This window comes from Haliotis rufescens, unplaced genomic scaffold (genome assembly GCF_023055435.1).
Source record: "Haliotis rufescens isolate VD_foot unplaced genomic scaffold, xgHalRufe1.0.p SCAF_23, whole genome shotgun sequence".
Lineage (NCBI taxonomy): Eukaryota > Metazoa > Mollusca > Gastropoda > Lepetellida > Haliotidae > Haliotis > Haliotis rufescens.
Window position 1 is genome coordinate 949,147 of NW_025963924.1, and position 25,190 is coordinate 974,336.

The window sequence follows — 25,190 nt, forward strand, 5'->3', positions numbered from 1 at the left end:
AATTTCAAAGTCAAGAGACTGGGATTGGCTTCACCTTTGCCAACAGGGCGCTCCAGGCATGAATCGCCCAATTCACTTTTGTTTTATATGTAATAGATAGGTATTACCGCTTTACTAACGTCAAGCTCGTGATCGTTATCACCAAGTGGTATTCTTAATGACCAGCCATAAATCCTGGCCCTAACGCGCACTTAAACTGCTCGAGGCGTGTCCAGCAACGCGTGTAGCTATATGACTGTCTGGTGCGGTAACGCTGGTAGGGAATATATGACCTTATAATTCCATCTGATGTTGGCGTGAACACATTACATACCTGATGCTGTTGGAGTCACAGGTATAAGTATAAGCTGCTAATTACAGGTGATAACAGGTGTTAAAAATGTCGAACGCTGACTACTCAAACTGGATGGGGAATCTACCTGAGCGTCTGACTAAAGTCCCCCTCGGCCACCTCGCAATACCAGGTTGGTTGATATTGATTATTCGTATTTGAGAAGTTTTCGTAATTGTATGATTAGCTTTTCAATGTTAACATTGAAGGGTTGAGCATAGCTACGCCCATCTACTGGCGTTTAACTCAGTGTGTTTTGTCTTTGTGTCAATAAGCTTTGTCTACATTGCCTATTGCTGAGTGACACACGAATATATCCTTAGTGATCGCATTGATCGGTATTGATTATTCTTTACCTGTATGGTTGACAAGATTCTCTAGCTAACATTAACCAGATGATTATTACTCTTATTTATGTGTGTGTATTCTATAGGCCCAATAGCATCACCATTATTATTATTATTATTGTTGTTCTTGTTCTTATTGTTATCGTATTCATGTAGGACTTCATGACAAATATACAGTGTAGCATCTTTCCGTGTACACGCGTTAGTTATTGAACTATGATGTTTATTTGTTTGTTGTTTAAATTCGCACTCAGAAATATTTCAGCTATATGAGGCGTTTTGTAAATAATTGAGTCTGGACCAGACAATCCAGTGATGGACAACATGAGCATCGATCCACACAATTAAGATTGTTGACATGCATCAACCAAGTCAGCGAGCCTGACCACCCGATCCCGTTAGTCGCCTCTTACGACAGGCATAGTCGCATTTTACGGCAAGCATTGGTTGCTGAAAACCTATATTCTACCTTTCGCGGGTATATTGAACTATGACAAAACCAAGTAACGAGGTGTGGCTTCGCAAATATGCTTTAGGTAGGACACAAACGCAATGTCCTCGCACAACTGAATATATGCGTGAGCACGGTATGTATGTCACAGAGCCCACTCTGAAAGTCGGAATGTGTTGTGAATGGTTTGTCTTTGCGTCATGAAATATACAAAGGCTGTATATGTTACAGTCAATGTGTAAAATGGCTGAAATGTTCAATTAGGCAACTTACAAAAAACGCCAAAATCTTTCAGTCATTTTACAATTGTATTTTCTGTTTATTATATTTTGATCACGAATTCCGAACATTTTAAGATATATTTCATCACCCAGTGACGGAAAATGATAGGATTAAAAGAAAACGAAAGTCATTGTATGATTGTTGTTGTTTTTTTATTTTGTATATGTATAATTATTCGACTGTGATGTTTTTAAGCCTTTTGGAACTTCTTAATACTTTTAGTCAATCTAACTGAATATAATGACTGAAATATTTTGGCGTTTTGTAAATTGCCTAACTGAAAATTTCAGTGATTTTACACATTGAGAGTAACATATACATGTTCACATGGCGCGACTTGCAACACTTAACTTGATGTGCTGAAACTGAGAAATTCAACGTCCACAATAGATAAGAGTGCTCAAGGCTTTCTGCACGGCACACGTATATCACTCGCTGTGAAAAGAATAAAAATAATTATAACATTGACAAATGACAGTGTGTATGCCAAATTACATCAATAAATGTATATTAAATTAGCTTGCAGTATGACTAAAACCTGTTATTTTCAATATTAGTCTGTTGCAACGAAATTCTTTGAAATTTATTTCAATAACTTTAAAAATTGTGTTTTAGATAAACACTTCCGTGTTCTGTCCATACCGCGGTATCTGTTGACAACACATGAGACTACATTCTTGTCACATACGTAGTTCAATTACGCATGCGCAGACCGATCCTGGATCATGTAACAGATTAGCCATCCCAACATCCATCATGTAAAGATACTTCCTAGACAATTAGTGGCTTTGAAGATGGTATTTCATATATGTGTGTGACGTAACGCTATCAAGGAAGAATTCGTCACCTCCCTAACTGTAAATTTTAATTGATCTTTGTATGTGAAAGGCTTTACGAAAGTTTGGACATATAAACTTGTGTGAATATTAAGGATGAATTTACAATGATGTGGTGTTTTTTTGTCAAATCCAAAGAAATATCTGCCAAAAGACGTGAGGTGTGAGATGTCGCGTTCAAGATTTATGCACTTATATAGCGACGAGCATGCTTGCGTGTGTGTGTGTGTGGGGGGGGGGGGGGGGGCTTCTTGTACTGGTCCGGACTAAGGCCGATTTTATAGTGCAGGCCTACTGAAATACCGTGCCGCAGTTTTAACATGAATTCCCCACTCAGACACAGTGTACTGAAGCCAAGCCGAACAGTCCTCGTTTTAGACCCTCAATGCCGAACGCCAGACAAGGTAACAACAAGTACCATCTTTTGGTATGATTTTGCGGGGAACATGTACCAGTGCTCCGTGCTACTATTCTGCTCAAATAGGTTTTGCACTAGTCTTTTGAACCACCTGAAGTCATAAAAAAAGTACATAAATTCTTCAAAAAAAGCTTTTAGTAAATTTATTGCACCTAATAAAGTCGATATATTTAATTGAATATCATAGATACAAATATGAAATTTTGGAGCTCGATAGTGACATGGAGTCGTTGTACAAGGGCATTGAAAACTGTTCGTTGTCATGTCAAATAAGGCCGCAAGTTTGCGCTGAACTCAGTATCTCGTGTGGCAGCAATCACGGGTCTGCATCTCCTCAGCGCTGACTGGATGAGTGCGGAATTCTGTATCATTCTGCTTGTAACGCGTTGGTCAGTTGTGGGAGTGTCTGTAGCGTGTTCTGACGTTGACATACACGTCGATCGAGTTCATCCCAGAGGTGTTAGATTGGGTTGAGATCTGGAGATCTCGACGGTCAGGGCAAGCCGTTGATGTTGGCATTATGAAGGTAGTCTGAAGGTAGACACGAGCTGTGTCCAGTTGAAACAGCTCCCTCTGGCGGTCAATGATTGAAAGAAGATGAGGTTGAAGAATTTGATTCATGTAGCGATTTGCTGTCAAATTTCCCTGAACCACAACCAAGTCAGATCTCGTGGTGTCGGAAATGGCCCCCATACCATGACACTTCCGCCACCGAATTTGTCGAATTCACGTACACAATGTGGGACAAAACGCTTATTTCGACGACGATAAACACGCTGTCTTCCATCTCGCCGGTGAAGAAGAAATCGTGATTCATCGCTAAACCACACTCGTCTCCAGTTTCTCAAATTCCAAGGCTGTAAGGTATGGCACCAACGCTAGCGTCACTGACGATGGGTCAGTTGCAAAACAGGAACGATAACTGATCTTCTGGGTCGGATTCCAGCTTAGCGAAGATGGTTCCTGACAGTCTAGTCCGGTATCCTCCACAAACCAGGGATGCGTTGTGCAGTCTGCGTAGCTGTGGCATTGCGATGACGTAGATGGAACAGTCGAATGTAGCGATCCTGTGCAGGGATGCATGGTAACTCTTGGTCGGCCGGTTCTCGGACGGTCGGCAGTGGTATTGAACTGTGTGTATCGGTCCCAAAGGCGGCAAATGATGCTGTGGTGGACGATGAATTGGCGTCCAACAGAAGATTGCGATTCTCCTCTTTGGATACGTCCTATGGCGATGTTCCGAGTCTCGGCATTTTCGAACTTGCGTGTGCATTTTGCTTTACTGTTTTCCTCCATAAGATTTTTTAACAAATGTGAAAATAATGCCGTTTAAGACATTGCAAATCGACAATGGCTGCGTTTTGACTCAGCGTTTGTCGAATATCAGGCCACCAACATTTTCCAATATCATATGACCCGTGAAGATCCGGGCTAGAATAGGTCTTCAGCAACCCATGCTTGCCGTAAAAGGCGACTATGCTTGTCGTAGGAGGCGACTAACGGGATCGGGCGGTCAGGCTCGCTGACTTGGTTGATGCATGTCATGATTGTCATCGATCCCAATTGCGTGGATCGATGTTCATGATGTCAATCACTGGATTGTCTGGTCCAGACTCGATTATTTACAGACCGCCATCATATAACTGGAATATTGCTGAGTGCGGCGTTAAACAACAAACCAAGCAACCAAATCCAATAACATATATCCAATTTATGTACCGGATTTTTTGTGTAGTAAGTTTACTCCCTGTGCGTTTCTTCTTCTTTTTGAAGAGTGTATATCCTATGTACTAATGGCGCTCGCTCGTCACGCCGAAGACCCGGGTTCGATTCCCGACATGGGTACAATGTGTGAAGCCCATTTCTGGTGTCCCCCGCCGTGATATTGCTGGAATATTGCTAAAAGCGGCGCAAAACCATACTCACTCACTCACTCACTCACTCACTCACTAAGTACTAATGTGTGGATTTCTGTGATGTAAACATGTAGTCACAAGTCAAACGAATTCCGTTCGACCAAGTACGATTTATTTGCAATTAGTCTCATTGTGAACGAACGCTTTTACCACTAGGCTACCCTACCATACGGATACATGAATAAAACCGATACAAATTGAATGTAGTATAATAAATGATTTATATTAAACTTTGGTTGTAATTTGAAAACATATTAAGCTATGTTTTTGAAAACGGTTGTCTCGGGTATGAAGTGTGTTGTTGTTTTTAACTTTACATTTTATAAGGCCTACTTAGATTAACATGTTTTTAGCATAATTTCATTGTAAGTTGCTACTTTATGAATTAATTTATAATGATAGTTTGATAAATGAAAAAGTCATTGATGAATTGGATATATTATATATAAGATAAATTAGTCGATTGCATGTAATTAATGAAAAATAATTGAATAAATAATCATTTAACCTAACGGACAGTATATACATAGATTACCGTACCATGGATAATGTGTATAACTGTCTGTCTGGGTGTCTATTTGAATCTTCTTTAATTCATTTATCTATCATTTATTATTCATAACGGTCATATTGATTCGACCTTGTCATCTCTACTGAAACCACAATCGACAGAAGAATATCATGGTCATTCTAACTTTTCATTTCTCGAGCAAAATTAATCTTACATCTTACAGCTACAATAGGGAAGAGGGTCCTATCGCTACATGTAAATAGCGATTCAGCTGCAAATAGCTTTTTTGCACTTCCCATAATTTTTATGATTTGCAGGTTATAACAGCAATCGATGTTAATGCGGGTTTCATAAATGTTTAGTTTCCATTTTTTTCTGTTCAAGGTTCTCACAATTCGTTCACGTCTACACTCGACCCATCGCTTGGTGTGGCGGTGGACCAATCAGAATCGATCCAGAACCTGGGTTCTTCTTGCTGCGGAGCTGTCACGAAAATCATCCAGCGATGGTCAACCAATCAAAGCATGGCAATGTTGGATCAGCTCACAGCAGGGATACGGTATTTCGACTTACGTGTGTGCAAGAAACCGGACACAGAACAATTCCACTTTTTACATGGGCTTTATGGCGACAATGTCAAATCCTTACTTGGTACCATTAAGACCTTTTTCGAAGACAACCCGAAAGAGGTCGCCATTTTAGACATGAATCATTTTTACAACATGGAACCATCAGACCATGACCGGTTGCTATGGGAGATAGAGGACATAGTTGGCGATCTTCTGGTTCCAGTGAATGGGTACCAATACAAACTATGGAGTCTCACTCTCGCCAACATCTGGAACCACCCCGGTCGGATTATACTAATTTATCACAACCCATTTAACGCAGCCACCTTTCCAAAGATCTGGAACAAGAATGTCATTCAGTCTCCCTGGCCCAATACATCAAGTAAGGAATCTTTGGTTGATTTCCTGGAGACAAATTACACCGAGAAAAAACGACCCCCCGGATATACTTTCTACGTGTGGCAAGGTTGCCTTACACCCGGCACAGGAACAATTGCTCTCCGTTTGTGTTGCTCTCTGGAGAATGCTCTAGCTCGCCCTGCCACGACTGCTTTTGTCAACTGGGTGAAGAATAAAGCCCCAGGTGAGTATAGGATCAACATCTGTCTTGTAGACTTTGTGGAAATGGCAGATTTTATTCCTGTAGTCATAGGGATTAACAGTCAAAGTTCGGGGTCATTTCGGGAACAGATGACAGAGGACATTTTTGCCAAGGAATATATGAGTGACCATCAACATACTAAATTGTGAATTCATGACTTGTGATTTATTAAAAAAATAGACTCCCCTGTTAAATGACCTAAAGTAAAGGTGACCACATTTGACATTTGACATGAACCAATATAATGAAAATGAACTGTGATGAGGCCAAGATTTTTATCATCTGGATGTAGTCATATGAACAAGTATTGTCGTGTCTCAAATGGTCAAGGATAAGAGCGATTTACAAGAGAGTTGTCATCGAACCTGAGACGTGGCACCTGTTAGAGTGACTGCTTAGTGACCATTTAAAAAGGAATTTGGAAGAATAATGAAATTCCATATCCGCTTTACAGGCATCAAAATGATGTATTCCAATCGATACCCCAGATGGCACCTTGCCTTGCCTTGGTCACATGGAAAAGGCCAGCCTCGAACCAGAAGGTCTGTAGTTCGAATCCCAGATCTTCAACTTTGTGGTCTCTTCGCAAATGATGTTCAAGTTTACGAATTTTAATTTGCAACAAAATTTACAAATGTTACAAGTTTGCATGGGTATTGTTTCTATATATTATATGTTTTATTCAATCTCGATACGAACCAGGCGTATAGCTCTGTTAAACACACCTTTTCAGCAGAATAGATTCAAAGGTGTAGATACTCACGGTTTCTTTGATCTAGTGGTATTGCCGAGCTGTATGATATGGTGAGAAGTCAGTGGTCAAGTTACATCATCACATACCTTCAGGTTACATTTGAATTTCAGCCTCAGGCATCAAACTATAACATATCCCAGAGATGACCATCGTCGTGTAATTATGACGTCTTTGACGTATATATGTTGAAATATCTACAGGGTTTCATAATAACGTCAGTGGGACATGACGTAAGCTGTGACTCAGTGATATAGTCGTTACTTCCATCGGCAATCCAGTGGTCATTCACTTGGAATGAGTTTAGGTTTAACGCGGCGCTGATGGCCAAAACGGCGCTGGTCATAGAATTTACGCAACGAGCATGGGCATGGTGCTGATAGGGAGCATTCAAACCAATGGTCAGCGGATCCTAGTAGAGCGAGCTGCGGCGTCTTAGACTACTGTGCCACGTGGGCCCCGCTCATCGTGAGACAGGGGTGGTGGGGTAGTCGAGTGGTTAAAGCGTTCGCTCTTCACACCGAAGACCCGGGTTCGATTCCCCACATGGGTACAATGTGTGAAGCCCATTTCTTTTGTCCCCCGCCGTGATATTGCTGGACTATTGCTAAAACCATACTCACTCACTCACTTATTGTGAGACAAATTGCACCCTGCCGTACATTTGATTGTTGATCGCTTAAGATTGAATAAGCGCCCGTACAATGTGTGTCTGTGTTGTGTTAGTTGAGCTCAACGATGTGTTGTGTATCTCACAGTGCCGAAACATTCACGAGTGTAGGTCTGAACAGCTTTTCTTAAAAGTGCAAACACTGATTTGACGTCACATTTTTACAACACAACATATTTATTTTGAGGTATTTATATGTCTACGTGTTCGTTTGTCTTCCATCATCATATTAAATATATGTGTTTTTGAAAATAAAGTAATGAAATAATTCTTGTCTGTGTAGTTACATATATAAAGGTCATTCATTGTGTCTCAACACGAACAACTGCTGTGTAAATTATGCGATGATATCTATTGCGATATTTCGGAAATCTTCTAAAACTGCGCACGCACGCACATACGAACGCACCGCATGCTTACTTTTATTTACTATTACTTGAAATGAAGCTTAAGACGCGTCAGTTAGGACGAATAGAATGCGATTGGAGATGGAGATTTATTCCAAGTAATTTGGGAACCTACAACATAATTTGGACCCGGACATCTAGTTTACAAATGTAAGACACAATTAGGAACACGACAGTCATCCTGTAAACAAGTGCAACAAAAATTGGATAAGAACATCCCTTGAACAGATGTAACACAATTTGGACCAGGACACCCTGTGAACAGATGTAACATGTTTTAGGTTTATATTTCGGTACTACGGACCGACCATTTGATATTCGAGGATGGGGTGAACAGTAAACATTTACAAATGTAAACAGATGTAACACAACTTTTGACCAGGACTCCATATGAACAGATGTAACACAATATGGATCAGGATTCCATATGAACAGATGTAACACAATATGGACCAGGACACCCCTTGAACAGATGTAACACAATATTGATCAGGACACCATATGAACAGATGTAACACAATTTAGATCAGAACACCATGTGAATAGATGTAACACAATTTGGACAGGACACCATGTGAACAGATGTTACACAATTTGGACCAGGACACCCCTTGAACAGATGTAACACAATATTGATCAGGACACCATATGAACAGATGTAACACAATTTAGATCAGAACACCATGTGAATAGATATAACACAATTTGGACAGGACACCATGTGAACAGATGTAACACAATTTGGACCAGGACAGCATGTGAACAGATTCAACACAATTTAGATCAGAACACCATGTGAACAGATGCAACACAATTTAGACCAGGTCACCCCTTGAACAGATGTAACACAATTCGGATCAGGACACCCCTTGAACACATGTAACACAATTTGGACCAGGACAGCATGTGAACAGATGCAACACAATTTAGATCAGAACACCATGTGAACAGATGTAATACAATGTGGATCCAGGACAGCATGTGAACAGATGTTACACAATTTGGATCAGGACACCCCTTGAACAGATGTAACACAATTTGGACCAGGACAGCACGTGAACAGATGCAACACAATTTAGATCAGAACACCATGTGAACAGATGTAACACAATGTGGATCAGGATACCATGTGAACAGATGTTACACAATTTGGACCAGGACACCCCTTGAACAGATGTAACACAATTAGGATCAGGACACCCCTTGAACAGATGTTACACAATTTGGATCAGGACACCCCTTGAACAGATGTAACATAATTTGTATCAGGACACCCTGTAAACAGATGTAACATAATTTGTATCAGGACACCCTGTAAACAGATGTAACATAATTTGTATCAGGACACCCTGTAAACAGATGTAACATAATTTGTATCAGGACACCCTGTAAACAGATGTAACACATGTCAATTTGGATCAGGACACCCTGTAAACTGATGTAACATAATTTAGATCAGGACGCCCATTGAACAGATATAACACAATTAGGACCAGGGCACCATGTGAACAGATGTAACACAATTAGGATCAGGACACCATGTGAACAGATATAACACAATTTGGATCAAGACTTCATGTGAACATATGTGACACAATTGCGACAGGACACCCTGGGAACAGACACAACACAATTTGGATCAGGACACCCCTTGAACAGATGTTACACAATTTGGATCAGGACACCCCTTGAACAGATGTAACACATGTCAATTTGGATCAGGACACCCTGTAAACTGATGTGTCATAATTTAGATGAGGACGCCCATTGAACAGATATAACACAATTAGGACCAGGGCACCCTGTGAACAGATGTAACAAGGTTTGGAAGTTTTAGATTAATTTATATTTCGTTACTACGGACCGACCATTTGATATTCGAGGGTGGGGGTGGGGTAGAGAGACTGGAATTCTATCCAAAACACATGTCCCAGAAAATGCTCGAAAAATTGAATGGGCTTCTGACTGTTGAAAAAACTGCAAGCCACAAAAAATACATTGTTGCAAATACATTTTTAAAATGATATTTAGGCTCATAGCAATTAAATAAAATCAGGTTTTGAAGATATGGCTGTAGAAATAGCTGGTCTCAATAGAAAATCCTAGAGATCGAAGATGAAAGTCATGTCGTATGTCGTATTTTAAATGTGTCCTAAATTACGAAATAATTAACTCTAAAGCTGTCCTGGATTTTAAGTTTTACCCATCACAAACTCAGCATGTGAAAACGTTCTTGTTCTTGTTCTTCTGTGTTATAGGCCTGTGACCGACTGAGCTGAATAAATCCTGTCGCTCTGTTGTTGAATTATTGTGCACATGCATTAAGGTTAGATTGAGACAAACTTCAAGAATAGATTTATGGTTATTGAATTGAGATACTAAACTTGATAATAGAGGACGTCGTGTACCAGCTCGTGGGGTTTTAAATAGGTTGTGTAAAAAGGATTACTCTACAACATGTATACTATTTAAAACAAGAAACGCAAAAAGTGGTATTTTTGGCCATAAAAGCAAAATTAGCGGACCAAGAGGTGCAAAATGGAGAGGTTTAATGTGTTAGAGTGTCAATGACAAATTTCCTGGATCAAAATGATCACAACAAGGACATGCAAAGCATTAGTCTGGAAACCCGTACGATTCGGAAAAACGCACCCAGTGCATTAACAAAGGGGCCATGGAGCTGCACGCACTGAACGTGCTGCGGCACTATGATCGGTATTAAAGTGCAGGGTTTTTTATTCCCTGGCATCTGCGTCAATCAGACAGTGACACACACACACACACACACACACACACACCACCGTTACGCGTTACGCGGTTTTTCTTTGATGATATGTGCGTGTTATGTTAACACACGAGGTTGTTACAAGCACGCAATTAATGGTGTTTTTGTGTTTTAGGATGGTGTTCAGGACACATTCTAACAGTAGAAACATATAACAGATTTATGATACATTTTTGTGTCGTTTATTCCACACATTATATTCCACACAATATATTGTATCAAAAACAGCGACATGATCACTTTAAATAATTCAATAATATCTGCCCCCAATGTACTTAGTCTATTGATATAATTGATATAACACATTTAAGACTTATTTGACTGTTTTTCAAGTAAATAACAATCGGCATTAGTCCATACTACTACAAGCTGCCAGACACACGTGTATGCACGTCGCAATATAAGCACAATAATCATTAATTTCACCCCCACCTGACCTTGGGCATATTAACCATGTTTTAATCAGTTCGCATACTGATGGCGAAACGCCCGTAAAATCCTCTGAAGTAGCTCAAACAGGTTATTTCTCATGGCCGAGTGTGTATCTGTACAGCTCCCGTACAGTTCTCGTTTAGTTTTCCTGTACAGTCCCGCTGGGGACAAGGGAAACACAATGCACTTAGTGCACATGAGATACTTTGCTACGACTTGCTATGCCGTGCATACAGGTATCCCGTGTTTACGAGACATTGACTTGTGTTCGCAAGATCTTTTACAGCCCGTGTCCCTCACGGGGCTCCTTCCAATGTATGACAATTCGTAAAGTTTCTAAAAATGTCCTACCTAATGATTATCGAATTTGTTTATTGTCTTTCTTTCTTTGTTTAACGCCGCACTTAGCAATATTCCATCTATATGATAGGGGTATCTAAATAATCAAGTGTGGACCAGACATATAGTGACTGACATCATGAGCATCGACCTACGTAATTGGGATACGATGACAGGTATCAATCAAGTCAACGAGAATTACCATCCGATCCTGTCAGTCGCCTCAAGATTAGTTCTATCCCGGGTGTTATGGATACTGACAAAAATGACCTTGACTCTTGTAATATCGCGAAGTCGGGGATTTAAGCCAGTGTGAAAGTACATGGAAAAAGCAAGAAATAATACATTGTAGTCACTACATCTATTAAATGATATTTTCACGACTCCAAATGTGGCTCAACCTAAGTGAGTGAGTGTGGTTTTACGCCGCTTTAAGCAATATTCCAGCAATGTCGCTCCTGCAGACACCAGAAATGGGATTCAAACGTTGTACCCATGTGGGTAATCGAACCAGGGCCTTCGGCGTGACGAGCAAACGCTTTAACCACTCGGCTACCCACCGCCCCGTCTCAACCTGAAACATTTGTCTATACTTATGCATGAAAAAAGAGCAATATGTGTTAAAATCACCCATAAATGTTTCACATCACAAAACATCTCTGATTAATGTTGACCTGATATCCGCCTCAACGCGTATGGATATCTCTACCTGTATTTGCTTTGTCACGCCTATCTCATAAGATAAAGTCATGTAGACTAACATGTGTGTATATATATATATACATTAAAATTTTGAATATAGAATCATTGTATTGTATATACTAATAATAGTGTCTCCTCGGCCTGCCCAGGCCTTGCATAAAAAAGTATGATTTATTTTATCTATATGGCTATTAGTCTGTATTTTATGCGTGACACTCAAATAAACAATTCATTCACTAACAATCTCTGATGATATACCACACGGGCTCTTCGTCCGGGTGTTCCGGCATTATCAAGAAAATCCGTCTCCAATTCTGCAAACGGCCCCACATAAAGCGTTCATGCCTGAACACCAGGGTGTGTTTTTGTGCTGGTGACATGCATGTTTAAGTCTCATAGTCAACTGTATGAAAAATTCTGAAATGTATAAAAACGACATAATAGAAATTTAACTGTATCAGACATAAGAAACTCTAAGCTCCAATTAAGGGCAGTGCGTATGTTTCTTTGTTTAGTGTTTGTGTTAATGTTTGTGGGTTATTTCTTGCATGCTTCATGGGCATAGGTGGCGGGCGTCAAAGATGCTGCAATTAGCTGTGTAGAGTTGCGTCCCTTGGGCACGCCAGAAACCTTTGATCGTGGGTTCGCCCCGATTATGTTTCTATATTTGTCAGCACCATACCCGTGCTCGTGGGTTTCATCGAAGTGGTAGACGTCTTGGACCTGTATCACTTCGGGATTTCCTTCCACATTAAGCTGACACAACCCGTGAAGACCCGGGTTAGAATAGGCCTTCAGCAACCCATGCTTGCGTAAAAGGCGACTAAGGGGATCGGGTGGTCGGACTCGCTAACTTGGTTGATGCATGTATCGTATCCTAACTGCGTGGATCGATGCTCATGATGTTTATCACTGGATTGTCTGGTCCTGTTTCAATTATTTACAGCCCACCGTCATATAGCTGGAATGTTGCTGAACAAACTTAAGCTGACACGCCGTGGTATAACTGGAATACTGTTCAAAGCGGCGTTACAACATAATTCATTCACTCACTCACTCACTCATTCACTCATTCCTTGTATGTTTCTTGTTAATGTGTTCATGGTCTCCATTTGTTCTTGTTTGCTGGGGTTTATTTATTTTGGGATTATTTGTTGATTTTGACATTAGGTGTGTGTATTTTCTTTGTATATTTGTGTGGTAGTGTCGGCAGTAGCGGTGGTAAACGTGGTTTCATGTGATTTTTTATTTCAGTTACAGTTTATTTGCACACAAAAGTATATGCGGTAGTAACGGCACTATTCTGGTATTCTTAATTCTGTTTCACTGTTGCTTTAAACTGAATTACATTAATTTTGAATTTGAAACAGTAACATGTGTCCTTATTGCTGTATAGAGCCAACCATGCTGCTACAGGCTCTGATGAACTATCACCGAAAACACCAGAACTGGGTCGTGATCCGATTATAGTGTATCCCTCACTTACATCATCTTCCCGAGGCAAGGGAGTTAACTGACGATAAAAATCCAGGTTCCACGGGACTTTTTTAGTTAGTTAATTCCCGTGCTTTGGGAGGATGATAAATGCCTGTTATCTAACAATGTCTACATTAATACAATTCCGATTGCTGAAGTACAGTGGTTGAAAACGTATTTAACCATATGCTGAAATAGATTTTTCAATTCTTGTACAGCAACATACTGGGGTTCATATCTTTTCAATTTTAAACTTTGAAATAATAATATTGTATTGATAGAATTTGTTATTTTAAATTGAAAATTCAATTATGGAACATGGTTAACCATTACTTTCTCCGAAAATGTTTCAGTGTGTGACATTTTTCATACGATATGTAACACTATAATAGAGTTTAGATTTAACCATGGCATCTAGATTCAGAATAAATTTTGACATTTAGATTCATAAGGAGTTTTGTGATTTCGATTCACATTTAAATTTGACATTCAGATTGAGAAGTAATTTTATATTATTAACATTGATAAGAAAAAGAAAAGAAAATATTTCCTCAATTTATAGCATTATGTAAAGTAGTGAAACATTGTGTAGATGATAATGACAAACGTTTCAGTTATGTTACATCATCTGCACTCAACTTTGGCCTTGTATTGTTCCACGGAAAAGGTCATGAGTAACGAATAATGGATTCAGAGTGATGTTCATTTGTATATGTAAACACGCCCCCAACAAGATCGTACGGGAGGTTGGGTTTCCGAAATGTACGGGAACCAAACTAACGAGGTTTCACTGAACACGACACAATGTTGCCTCCGTGAATGTAGGATCAGGGACAGACAACATGGGACGGATCTGGGGGGTTCACTTATCTGGACATGATGTCACAGTTTGCATTTTCAAAATAATCACAGAACAGGATATCTTTTTTCAACAATAATACTATCGATTTATTTACACGAACCAAACACTCATATTAGCAAGTCTATATATTCATAAAGATATATACTTAGTCTATATTACTTAATAAATATACGATATAGAAGCTAAAACAGCGCCAAAGATAAGTTTGTGGCAGCGTGTTAGCTTCTGACATACTCACAATTTCAAACGACCTTCATTCAACTCTCATCTCAATCTAACTGATCTTAACCGAAAAAAACAACAATGACGTCACAACCAGCTGATGACCCGTGAAGATCCGGGCTAGAATAGGTCTACAGCAACCCATGCTTGCCGTAAAAGGAGACTATGCTTGTCGTAGGAGGCGACTAACGGGATCCGGTGGTCAGGCTCCGTGACTTGGTTGATGCATGTCATCGTATCCCAGTTGCGTGGATCGGTGCTCATGATATAAATCACTGGATTGTCGATTATTTACAGACCGCCGTCATATAGCTGTAATATTGCTGAGTGCGGCGTTAAACAACAAACAAACAATTGTTAGAAGTCTATGCATTTTTTAGAACAAACGTTTTTCGTGATTTGTTTTTTTTTATAAAACGGGTGTCTATTAGGATAGCACGCCATTAAAATACACAGGGGTTGTATCCCAAAACATCACCGCTCATAATAGTACGCATATAAATGCCAGCAGAACAGAAAGAGGTGGTTCAAGGAATGGCGCCGAATGGGGCTGCGCAGGTCCATATTGTAAGAACGCTCGGGTGCAGCCTACAGACCAGTGACCGACTGCTTCAGCGATATCATGAGACTGGGCACACAAGAGACAGGCCATGAAGCGGTAGACCGCGTGTGACCACCCCACAGGAGAACCATCATCTGCGCACGTCACATCTGTGCAGCCGCTTCCTGACGTTGACGTCATCGGTGTTCAGCTGACTGGGACACAGGTTCAGCAGGCACATGTCAAGGCGTGCTGCAGGAAAGCGGGCCTACAGCCCACACCGCGGAATGGCCTTGACCCCTCAACATCGGCGAATTATTCGTCTCTAGAATCGAACTGTGCGATGCTGGCAACCACATGGTTGGTCAAGGATACTGGTCAGATTCAACTTGATCCATCCTGATGGTTGGATGCGGATGTATCGACGGAAAAGTGATGATTAGTTTTAGGATGCATCCAAAAGGTTCATCCTTTGCAGGCGGTGGCGTCATGGTTTGGAGCGGAATTTGTGGTGAAGGGAAGACACGTCTTGTCACCATCGGTGGATGTTAGAACACTCAGCGTTACTTACAGGGACATCATTCTGCTGCCAGTTGTCCTTCTCTTTCTCGGAAGACGGCAAGGAGGGATGCTTTCCCAAAGTGAAGCGCCACACTGCTGGAATAATCAAGGACTCAGCATCAGTAACGTTACCCGTGTTGCCCGGGTCGTCATGATCACCCGACCGCTCATCAATAGAACATCTTTGGGATCATCTTGGGGGACAGATAAGACAAATTTCATACCGGCCTAGCAACACCCTGGATGTACGTTATTGGAGGAGTGTGGCCGCATACCCATTGACGCCACAGGGAGGCTTACGTCATCGATGAGGATTTGTGTCCCCCGAGGACGTCACACAAGATGGCGATGTCTTTACGTCCTAGGGAAGCTTTTAATCAGACTTTTATCATCTGTTTGTATAAAAAGTGACCGTTATCACCATCAGATGTGTTTAATTGCTTTTTGTTACTTCATCCCAAGTGTCCCGAAATTGCCTCTTGGCGTGTTGTACCATAAATGATTGAAATTCAAATACATTTTTCGTTTTCTTTTAAAGTCGATATAATTTTTTATCGGTAGTGTATATTTTGCAATGTATTACGTAAAATTAACTTTATTGAGGCAAAGATTACGGTGAGGCAATACACTATAAATTTTTGAATGCTCATGGCATATCCATCAGTTAGTCACATGCTAACAGCATACTCAGCAGCCAATCCCTAGCTTACAGCTTATACAGCAGCCAATCATAACCTGACAGCATACTCAGGAGCCAATCACAGCTAACATCATACTTAGCAACCAATCATATGTAGAACCGTTAGCTGTTACTTGCAGGTGACACAAGTGTGACAATGTGGAACCCTGTGTACTCAAAGTGGATGAGCAATCTACCCGACCATCTCACCACAGTCCCGCCCGCTCATCTTGCAATACCAGGTAGGAATGAAGGCATGTTAAATATACTTATAGGCCATGGAAAGACTTTCATCATCAATTAAATGATGCCGTGTAAATAATTATACTTTTATTTTTATTTTAGTCTCTTTCAATGGCTTGTGTCCGGGTTTTAACGGAAAAGTTATGATTTTCTTCCGTGTGTGAGGGGGATTTTATCGAAAAAAATAGATTGTCCCCGAAATTCTAGAAAAAGATAAATAGGCTTCAGACCTTTGAAAAAACTAATTGCCTGCCACATTAAATTACATCGTTGTAGTGTGCTTTTCTAAAAATATAATCCAGGTTCATATTATTAAATAAAGAAATATCTGGTTATGTGGATATAGCTGAAACATATCAAATCTTGATACAAAATCCCCGCACACCCACCCCAAACCACACCCACACCCCAACCCCTGACATCAACACCATATCAGCCATTTTGAAATCAAAATATGCCAAACACTGCCTTATTTCACGTGATTGTGAGTAAACGTATATTTTGTTTTTGAGCTCTAAGATTTATTCTTCTTCTTGTGATTTCAATTATTTTGTGTTTGCCTTTTCAAGGTTCGCACAATTCATTCATATCTGCCCTCTACCCCTCCCTTGGCGTGTCAGTAGATAAGTCAGAATGTATCCAGATCCTAGGTTCCTACAGCTGCGGAGCTGTCACAAAAATCATCCAGAGATGGTCAACCAATCAAAGCATGGCAATGTTGGATCAGCTCACAGCAGGAATACGGTATTTCGATTTACGGATGTGCAAGAAACCGGACGCAGAACAATTCCACTTTTTACATGGGCTTTATGGCGACAATGTCAAATCCTTACTTGGTACCATTAAGACCTTTTTCGAAGACAACCCGAAAGAGGTCGCCATTTTGGACATGAACCTTTTTTACAACATGGAGCCATCAGACCATGACCGGTTGCTATGGGAGATAGAGTACACAGTTGGCGATCTTCTGGTTCCGGTGAATGGTTACCAATACAAACTATGGAATCTCACTCTCGCCAACATCTGGAATCACCCCGGTCGGATTATACTAATTTATCACAACCCATTTAACGCAGCCACCTTTCAAAAGATCTGGAACAAGAATGTCATTCGGTCTCCCTGGAGGAATCTTTGGTTGATTTCCTGGAGACAGATTACACCGAGAAAAAACGACCCCCCGGATATAATTTCTACGTGTGGCAAGGGTGCCTGACACCGGATACAGGAACAATTGCCATGCATTTGTTTTGCTCTCTGAGGAGTATTTTAGCTCGCCCTGCCACGGAAACTTTTGTCAACTGGGTGAAGAATAAGGTTGGTTGGTTGGTTGGTTGTTTTACGCCGCACTCAGCAATATTCCAGCTATATGACGGCGGTCTGTAAATAATCGAGTCTGGACCAGTGATTGACATCATGAACATCGATCCACGAAATTGGGATCGATGACATGCTTCAACCAAATCAGCGAGCCTGACCACCCGATCCCGTTAGTCGCCTTTTACGACAAGCATAGTCGCCTTTTACGACAAGCATAGTCGCCTTTTACGGCAAGCAGGCCCCTGGGGAATATAGAATTAGTATTTGTCTGGTAGACTTTGTGGAAATGGCAGATTTTATTCATATAGTGATTGGGTTTAACAATAAAATCTCAGGATCACTTAGACAACAGAAAGCTGAAACTTATAACCAAAGACAAACTACAATCGAGGCATTACACGTGAAGCAAGTGCATAGCAAAAGCTTACATTGTACAGAGAATGTAAGAAAGGGGGCCGACTAAAACATTTCTCACATGTACATCAATGCAAAGCAAGACCAAACTATACAAAGCCAACGCTGTTTACAACATTACCAACGCTTTGAAAGCCACTGACAGCTTTGTAGCAAAGATATCCATCAATGTCGCTGGCATCTAAAAACACACACGAAAACAAGCAATAAACTTGTTCACGTGATAGGTCGAACACGGAAATGCCACGAAATAATCTGTCTATTTTAATTGGCAAAAATACTAACTCCAGTGTTACTCCACAGAAACGGCATACGTTTGGACATGGACACCGTCACATCAAAACCACCTAAATATAGAAGTAGCTCACAGAAAGGACCAATGACATGAAAGGCGTCATTGCTGCCATGTTCCTCAAGTGTGCCCACAGAGATGCAGTGAATTCGAGCGTCGTCACTGTAGAGGTCACGGTTGTATTACCATCATGAACCAAGAGGGTTAATTAGGGATATCCCTGTCGTCCAGCTTCCGGCGTCAGCCAGTATACCCCTGGGCTGACTCATCTCACGTCCTTGAGATCCCCACGTCAACCTTTGACGTAAATCTGGCCTCGCCTGCAGACATTAAGACAGACAACGGGTACGTCACTGTCCAAAAGGAGAAGCGCTCGTTCAATCTCTAAAAGTGTCTTGTTCAATGAGTTAAGACTTTATGTGACTAACCTATTTTACAGGTTGATTCAAAACTGTTGTAAATACAGTTTCATGTAAAAAAAAGTGTAATGTGAAAATATGATTATCTCAAAAAGATTTATTTTTATATTCAATTATTTTCAGAAATACCTTAGTTATAAGCGTATATTTCTTTAGTACATCATATAGGTCTAAAAACACTTAATGAAAAAAACCCTTTAAGTGCATTGTGATTGATATTTAAGCTTCTATGATCTATGACTTTATTAAATAATGTCTCCACGATTTTTAAACAACGCTGCACACCCCCAACTTAAACCATTAACAGGTGGGGGGCAGGGGTGACCCAGTCGTCTAAGGCGCCGCGATACTCTGTGCAGAGTTGCGTCCATTGGGCACGCCAGGAACCTATGATTGTGGGTTCGAATCCCGGTTCGATCATGTTTCTAGGTTTGTCAGCACCATGCCCGTGCTCGTGGGTTTCATCGAAGTGGTAAACGTCTGAGACCTGCATCACTTCGGGCTTTCCTCCCACATTAAGCTGACACGCCGCGATATAACTGGAATACTGTTAAAAGCGGTGTTAAACCCAACTCACTCACTCACCCATTCGATTATCAGCCGAAACAGATTCCAATAGGCGTAAAAGGAAACATAGCGGTGAAAATTACATGAATAGATCACTGACACCAGGTGTTCGCGAAAAGGGTACGCATGTCTTGCACCACCGGTAGGACCCGCCACTCACACAATAGAAGAATCTGGGGAACTGTCGTGAACCTGAGATCAAAGTCCTTAATTCCAAAGACAAGACAATCACATATGACATGCATTTAAATCACAAATGTTTGTTTGTTTGTTGTTCAACCCCGCACTCAGCGATACTCCAGCTTTATGATGGCGGTCTGTAAATAACCTAGTCTGGACCAAACAATCCAGTGATTGACATCATGAGCATCGATCAATAGCGACCCGATCCCGTTAGTCGCCTCATACGACAAGAATGGGTTGCTGAAGACCAATTCTAACCCGGAATCTTCACGGGACTAAATCACAAATGAAGCACTAGTAACAGTAGTAATGATAATTATCTCTCAGTGGGATTCCACCAGTGCAGATGCATGCAATGGCCTCTGGGGATATGGCCAGAAAAAAGGTCAAACGAGCCTTAGAAGTCTTTTTATTACTTCAGATGCTACAGGCGACCATGTCAGTGCTGACATTTTGGGAAACGGGTCATGGAATAGTACAAAATCGATAAGGTTGGAGTGCGTATTGCTGAAACGAAACGGGGGAAAATAGCAGGTACATTAGGCTTTGAAACAAGTTCATAAACTGTTGATAAGAACTGGGGACAGCGAACGTACATTTTAAAAGACGTACAGTAATACTCAGCTGCGTGAGCTGTGATTCTTTACTGCAAGAAACAAACAGGCAATGTCATTATAAACCAGAAACCAGTTCAAATAATCCCTATGTACATACGACTTTTGTCTTCACCTCTAAGTTTAACCATATGAGCAAGTAATGGGAATTTCTCTTATTTAGTTAAGGCAAACGTACTAGGTTGTTTAACGAAGGTACCTGTATACTATAGACCAATCTACGACAACACAGTCGAGAAGCTTTAGTGTATGAAAGAGGGCTGAGGCGCCGTAACTTAAGCTTGTGACCAAACAGCGAGTCCAGGGGGCTCTCGTGGAACTATTATTTTTGTTTGTTAGTTTATTTTTTAACGCCGCACTCAGCAATATTCCTGCTATATGACGGTAGGTCCAGCGATCTGTAAATAGTCGAGTCTAGACCTGACAATCCAGTAATTGATATCATGAGCATCGATCCACGCAATTAGGATACGATAACATGCATCAACCAAGTCAGCGAGCCTGACCACCCTATCCCGTTAGTCACCTCTTACGACAAGCATAGTCGCCTTTTACGGCAAGGATGGGTTGCTGAAGACCTTTTCTAAACCGGATCTTCACGGGTCTTGTCTAAATGTAATGCAGAAACTCAATTTGGAATTATCAAGTGACTAGCGGGGCTGATATGTACGACGATCAGTTAAATCAAGATATGTTGGTTTGTTGTTCAACGCCGCACTCAGCAATATTCCAGCTATATGACGGTGGTCTGTAAATAATCGAGTCTGGACATCCAGTGATTAATATCATGAGCATCGATCCACGCATTTGGGACCGATCCCATGCATCAACAAAGTCAGCGAGCCTGACCACCCGATCCCGTTAGTCGCCCCTTACGATGGTATAAGCATGGGTTGCTGAAGACCAATTCACGGGTTGAGTGTGGCTTAACGCCGCTTTGAACAGTCAGTACCCCACGGCGAGTCAGCTTGATATAAGACGAAAACAGGAGGTAATGCGGGGAGTACGTATTAACTACTAGGATGACATTGTTCTGACAAACCAAGAAACATAATCAGGGCGAATCGTAGTTTAGAACTCTGTAGATCCCATTTATATAGTGCTCAAAACAAGAACATCCAAAACTGGAAGGCTGTGTTGCAATACCCACCAGCCACGACCGATTAACTATAGTCATAAGAAGCTATGTTTTCATTTTTCTTTGATGCTGATACTCACTTCTCACAATGTATTGATATAGTTACATTGGAATCAGTTATACTGATATTTTCTGCTTATGTACTTACACTAAAGCCTTACCTTGATTATGTCATCTGATCTAACCTTTTGTACTGTGTGAATGGCATGACACTGTAGCTACTGTCTTTTATTGTATATATGTACAGGTAATATGAGTTTGTGTGAATACGTTTGATTTATTATGTATAATCTTCGGATTAACTTCTGGAGGAAATAAAGAATCTCTCTCTCTCTCTCCCTCTCTCTCATCGCGCGTTCTTCAACTTATTTTGAGTAGATGTTGTTTTATAGTGAAGGAAAGTCCAACAAAGTCCAACAAAGGCTATGCCTGACTGGTAGTCGCATATTCCCCAAGTGTGTAAAGGTGAAAACAATGCTTGGGGCAGTACTGTCGGGAATGCTTGAAAACTGCTTTTCTGGCTTCATTTATTAAATACGAATCATAGGACTATGAAAATACCGTATATCAAAATAATGTAAATCACTGTATCCCTACTGTACATTTGGCTTCATCCAATTATCTGCGTGTTACCTGTTACCGTTGTTGTCCATGTTAATCTGCTGTTTATCCCAACATGTCATGCATATATACCTCTCATCACATGGTTGTTGTCACTCCAGCTTGATAACGGTGTAAGAATCTATAGCGAAACGTCGCTATATGCAATAAACCAGAAGTTGTTATCCATAAGGTTGTACGTTTTTCTTACTTACCTAATCTAGCCTATCCTAAAATGCCACTGTGGTTAGCCTAAAAAGGTACCTTTACAGATCTTCAATTGTTTTAAAGATATCGGTATTCTCTTTAAAGAAATCAATAATGTTTTTAAGATTTCAAAAAATAGTTAAAGACATCTTGAATTCATTTATGATATTGATAAATACGATTACTGATATCTTAAAATGTTACTATGATATCAATAAAATATTTCGTGATAGCTCTAAATGTAATTAAGATATCATTAAACAACTATCATTCTATTGTACGTAATCATATTAGAAATAAGTTCAAGGTATCTTGAAATAAGTTATACATATCCACAAATGCATTACAGATAACTGTAATTCGTTTTAGATATCTTTAATTCATTTCAAGATATCATTAATTATCATCAAATAAACATATTATTAATTGTGAAGATATCTTTATATCAATTGTTGATATCTGTAATATAATTTAAGTAACACGAAGAAACGGCAAAAGAATTATTCCTGTCCAAAAAAGTACTGGGTATGATTCAAAGATATCTTCAAATACTTCCGGTCTGGCTACATATTCATAAATTCTTCAGGTTCCAAAATGGCGACCCAACTTGTGCAGGAACTAGTTTCAACAGCACGCCAAACAATTCGCGGAGGAGTTGAGGGGACTGACTATCACAGCAGTGATCAATTTGAAAACATGCTCTCCCAGCGAGAAGAAATATTACGCCATGGTTAAAAACATTACCCACACTACTTAACAGACGGAAGTATTTGAAGATATTTATAAATAAGCGGAAGTCTTAAATAATGGCAACAATTGAAGATATCAATAATTATTTATTGATATCTGTATTTAGTTTCACGATATCAGGCATTGAATTACTGATATAGCAAAACATGACATTTTGATATCTTTTCATCATTTTATATCTTTAATCGAATTTAAGATATCAGCAATTCTTTTCAAGATATCAGCAATAAGCTTCACCGTATCATCGATTCATTTCGCGATATCTTAAATTTTATTGCAGATATCTACAATTATAAGTATTTAAGATATCTTCAATTCCATTCACGATATCTTCAATTCAATTCAAGATATCTTTAAAACAATTAAACAGCGGTATTTCAGTGGGCTAGCACTATAAAATCGGCGTTAAACATCCTTTCACCTCACCTCACCTCACCTCATTACTAGCAGTAGTTTTAAAAAAGAACAAGGCTTTGAAATGCCCATCCATACCACGCAAATAGTACTATAATTCTGTTTAATTAGTTTCTCTTTGTGTCATAATTGCAAGTAAACAGGTCTTAGATGCTAATATAAGTTAAAATGGAAGAAATAAGTATTCTTTCAGTGCAAGCAAAAGGCCATACCACCATGAGTGCAGATCAATTCCTGCGTTTAACGTATACTTCCAAATGCCGTTTCCTAATTAAACCTTACATAATGCATCGTTCACACATCAACTGCTTCATGTTGGGTGGTAGTTGAACGTTTTCTGGAGTGTATTTTTAACACCACTTGTCAAAATGGTTGTACTGTAGTCCACATTACGTTTCCTCGTCGCTACATGGCTGAAATAATGCCGATGCGACTTTTACCTAACTCACTCACATTACGTTTCAGTTTTTTTACAGTTTACAGTGTGATATCACACAGTGTAAGCTTAATTTGAGGGAAAAGGACAAAGTGATGCAGGTACTAGACGTTTACCATTATGGGGGACACAGGAGTGGGGTCCAGACAAACCAAAGATCATAATTCTGGCGAACTGAAATGGGGAAACACATGACCATACAAGGATTCAGCAACTCTGTAAAGCGAATTGCATGGCCTTAGATCGGCATCCAATACCTATGTGGTTGTTTAGAACGTTTTTCTATTATCTTCACCGAGGCAAGCGTATCCAGAATCAAAGCCAAGGAAACTAGACTTTGATAAATAGGCCAGTGGACGCTCTTGCCTCGGGAAGATGGTTTGAATTGGATAAAGTGTGGACGATTTAAAAGCGCTCTGTGATTTGTTTGTTGTTTAACGCCGCACTCAGCAGTATTCCAGCTATCTATATTCCAGCGGTTTGCATATAATCGAATCTGGACCAGACAATCCAGTGATTGACATCATGAGCATCGATTCTCGCAATTGGGATACGATTAAATGCATCAACCAAGTCAGCGACCCTGACCACCCGATCCTATTAGTCGCTCGTGTGATCACGTGACCACCCATTCGGCCAATCAACATGACAGAAACAGTGTAAATTTTAAAGTATGAAAGTACTAATATTTTAACAGTGCTCTTGCATATGAGGTTTTTGTAAATAAATGAGAGAGTTAGGTTTTGTTCAGCTTTTAGAATATTTCTGCAATATCACAGCAGGGTACACCAGACATGGATTTCACACTTTTTACACATGTGGGGAATCGAACCCGGGGCTTCCACATAACGAGCGAGCGCTTTAACTTGGCCACCTCACTGTTCCTGTAAATAAATGAACTAACCAG

The 25,190-nt window shown here is 40.2% G+C and overlaps 1 protein-coding gene across 2 annotated transcripts; it reads left to right on the forward strand.

The window, feature by feature from the left end:
- The first annotated feature begins 218 nt into the window (after nt 1-218).
- LOC124140195 (PI-PLC X domain-containing protein 3-like) lies at nt 219-7,914 on the forward strand. 2 transcript variants are annotated; one of them, XM_046507610.2, is made up of 3 exons: nt 219-464; nt 5,477-6,244; nt 6,717-7,914. In XM_046507610.2, exons 1-3 carry the CDS (start codon nt 380-382, stop codon nt 6,875-6,877), a joined length of 1,014 nt encoding a protein of 337 aa, XP_046363566.2. In that variant the 5' UTR covers nt 219-379; the 3' UTR covers nt 6,878-7,914. The 2 variants fall into 2 exon arrangements, with proteins under 2 accessions (XP_046363566.2, XP_046363565.2); XM_046507609.2 differs by having other exon boundaries at nt 5,477-6,838.
- The last annotated feature ends 17,276 nt before the right edge of the window (nt 7,915-25,190 follow it).

What these genes read in the sequence shown, in the direction of transcription:
- LOC124140195 (XM_046507609.2), top strand. Translation starts at nt 380, where the DNA reads ATGTCGAACGCTGACTACTCAAACTGGATGGGGAATCTACCTGAGCGT. An exon ending in CGGCCACCTCGCAATACCAG is followed by an intron (nt 465 to 5,476) that starts GTTGGTTGATAT and finishes TTTCTGTTCAAG; the next exon opens with GTTCTCACAATTCGTTCACG.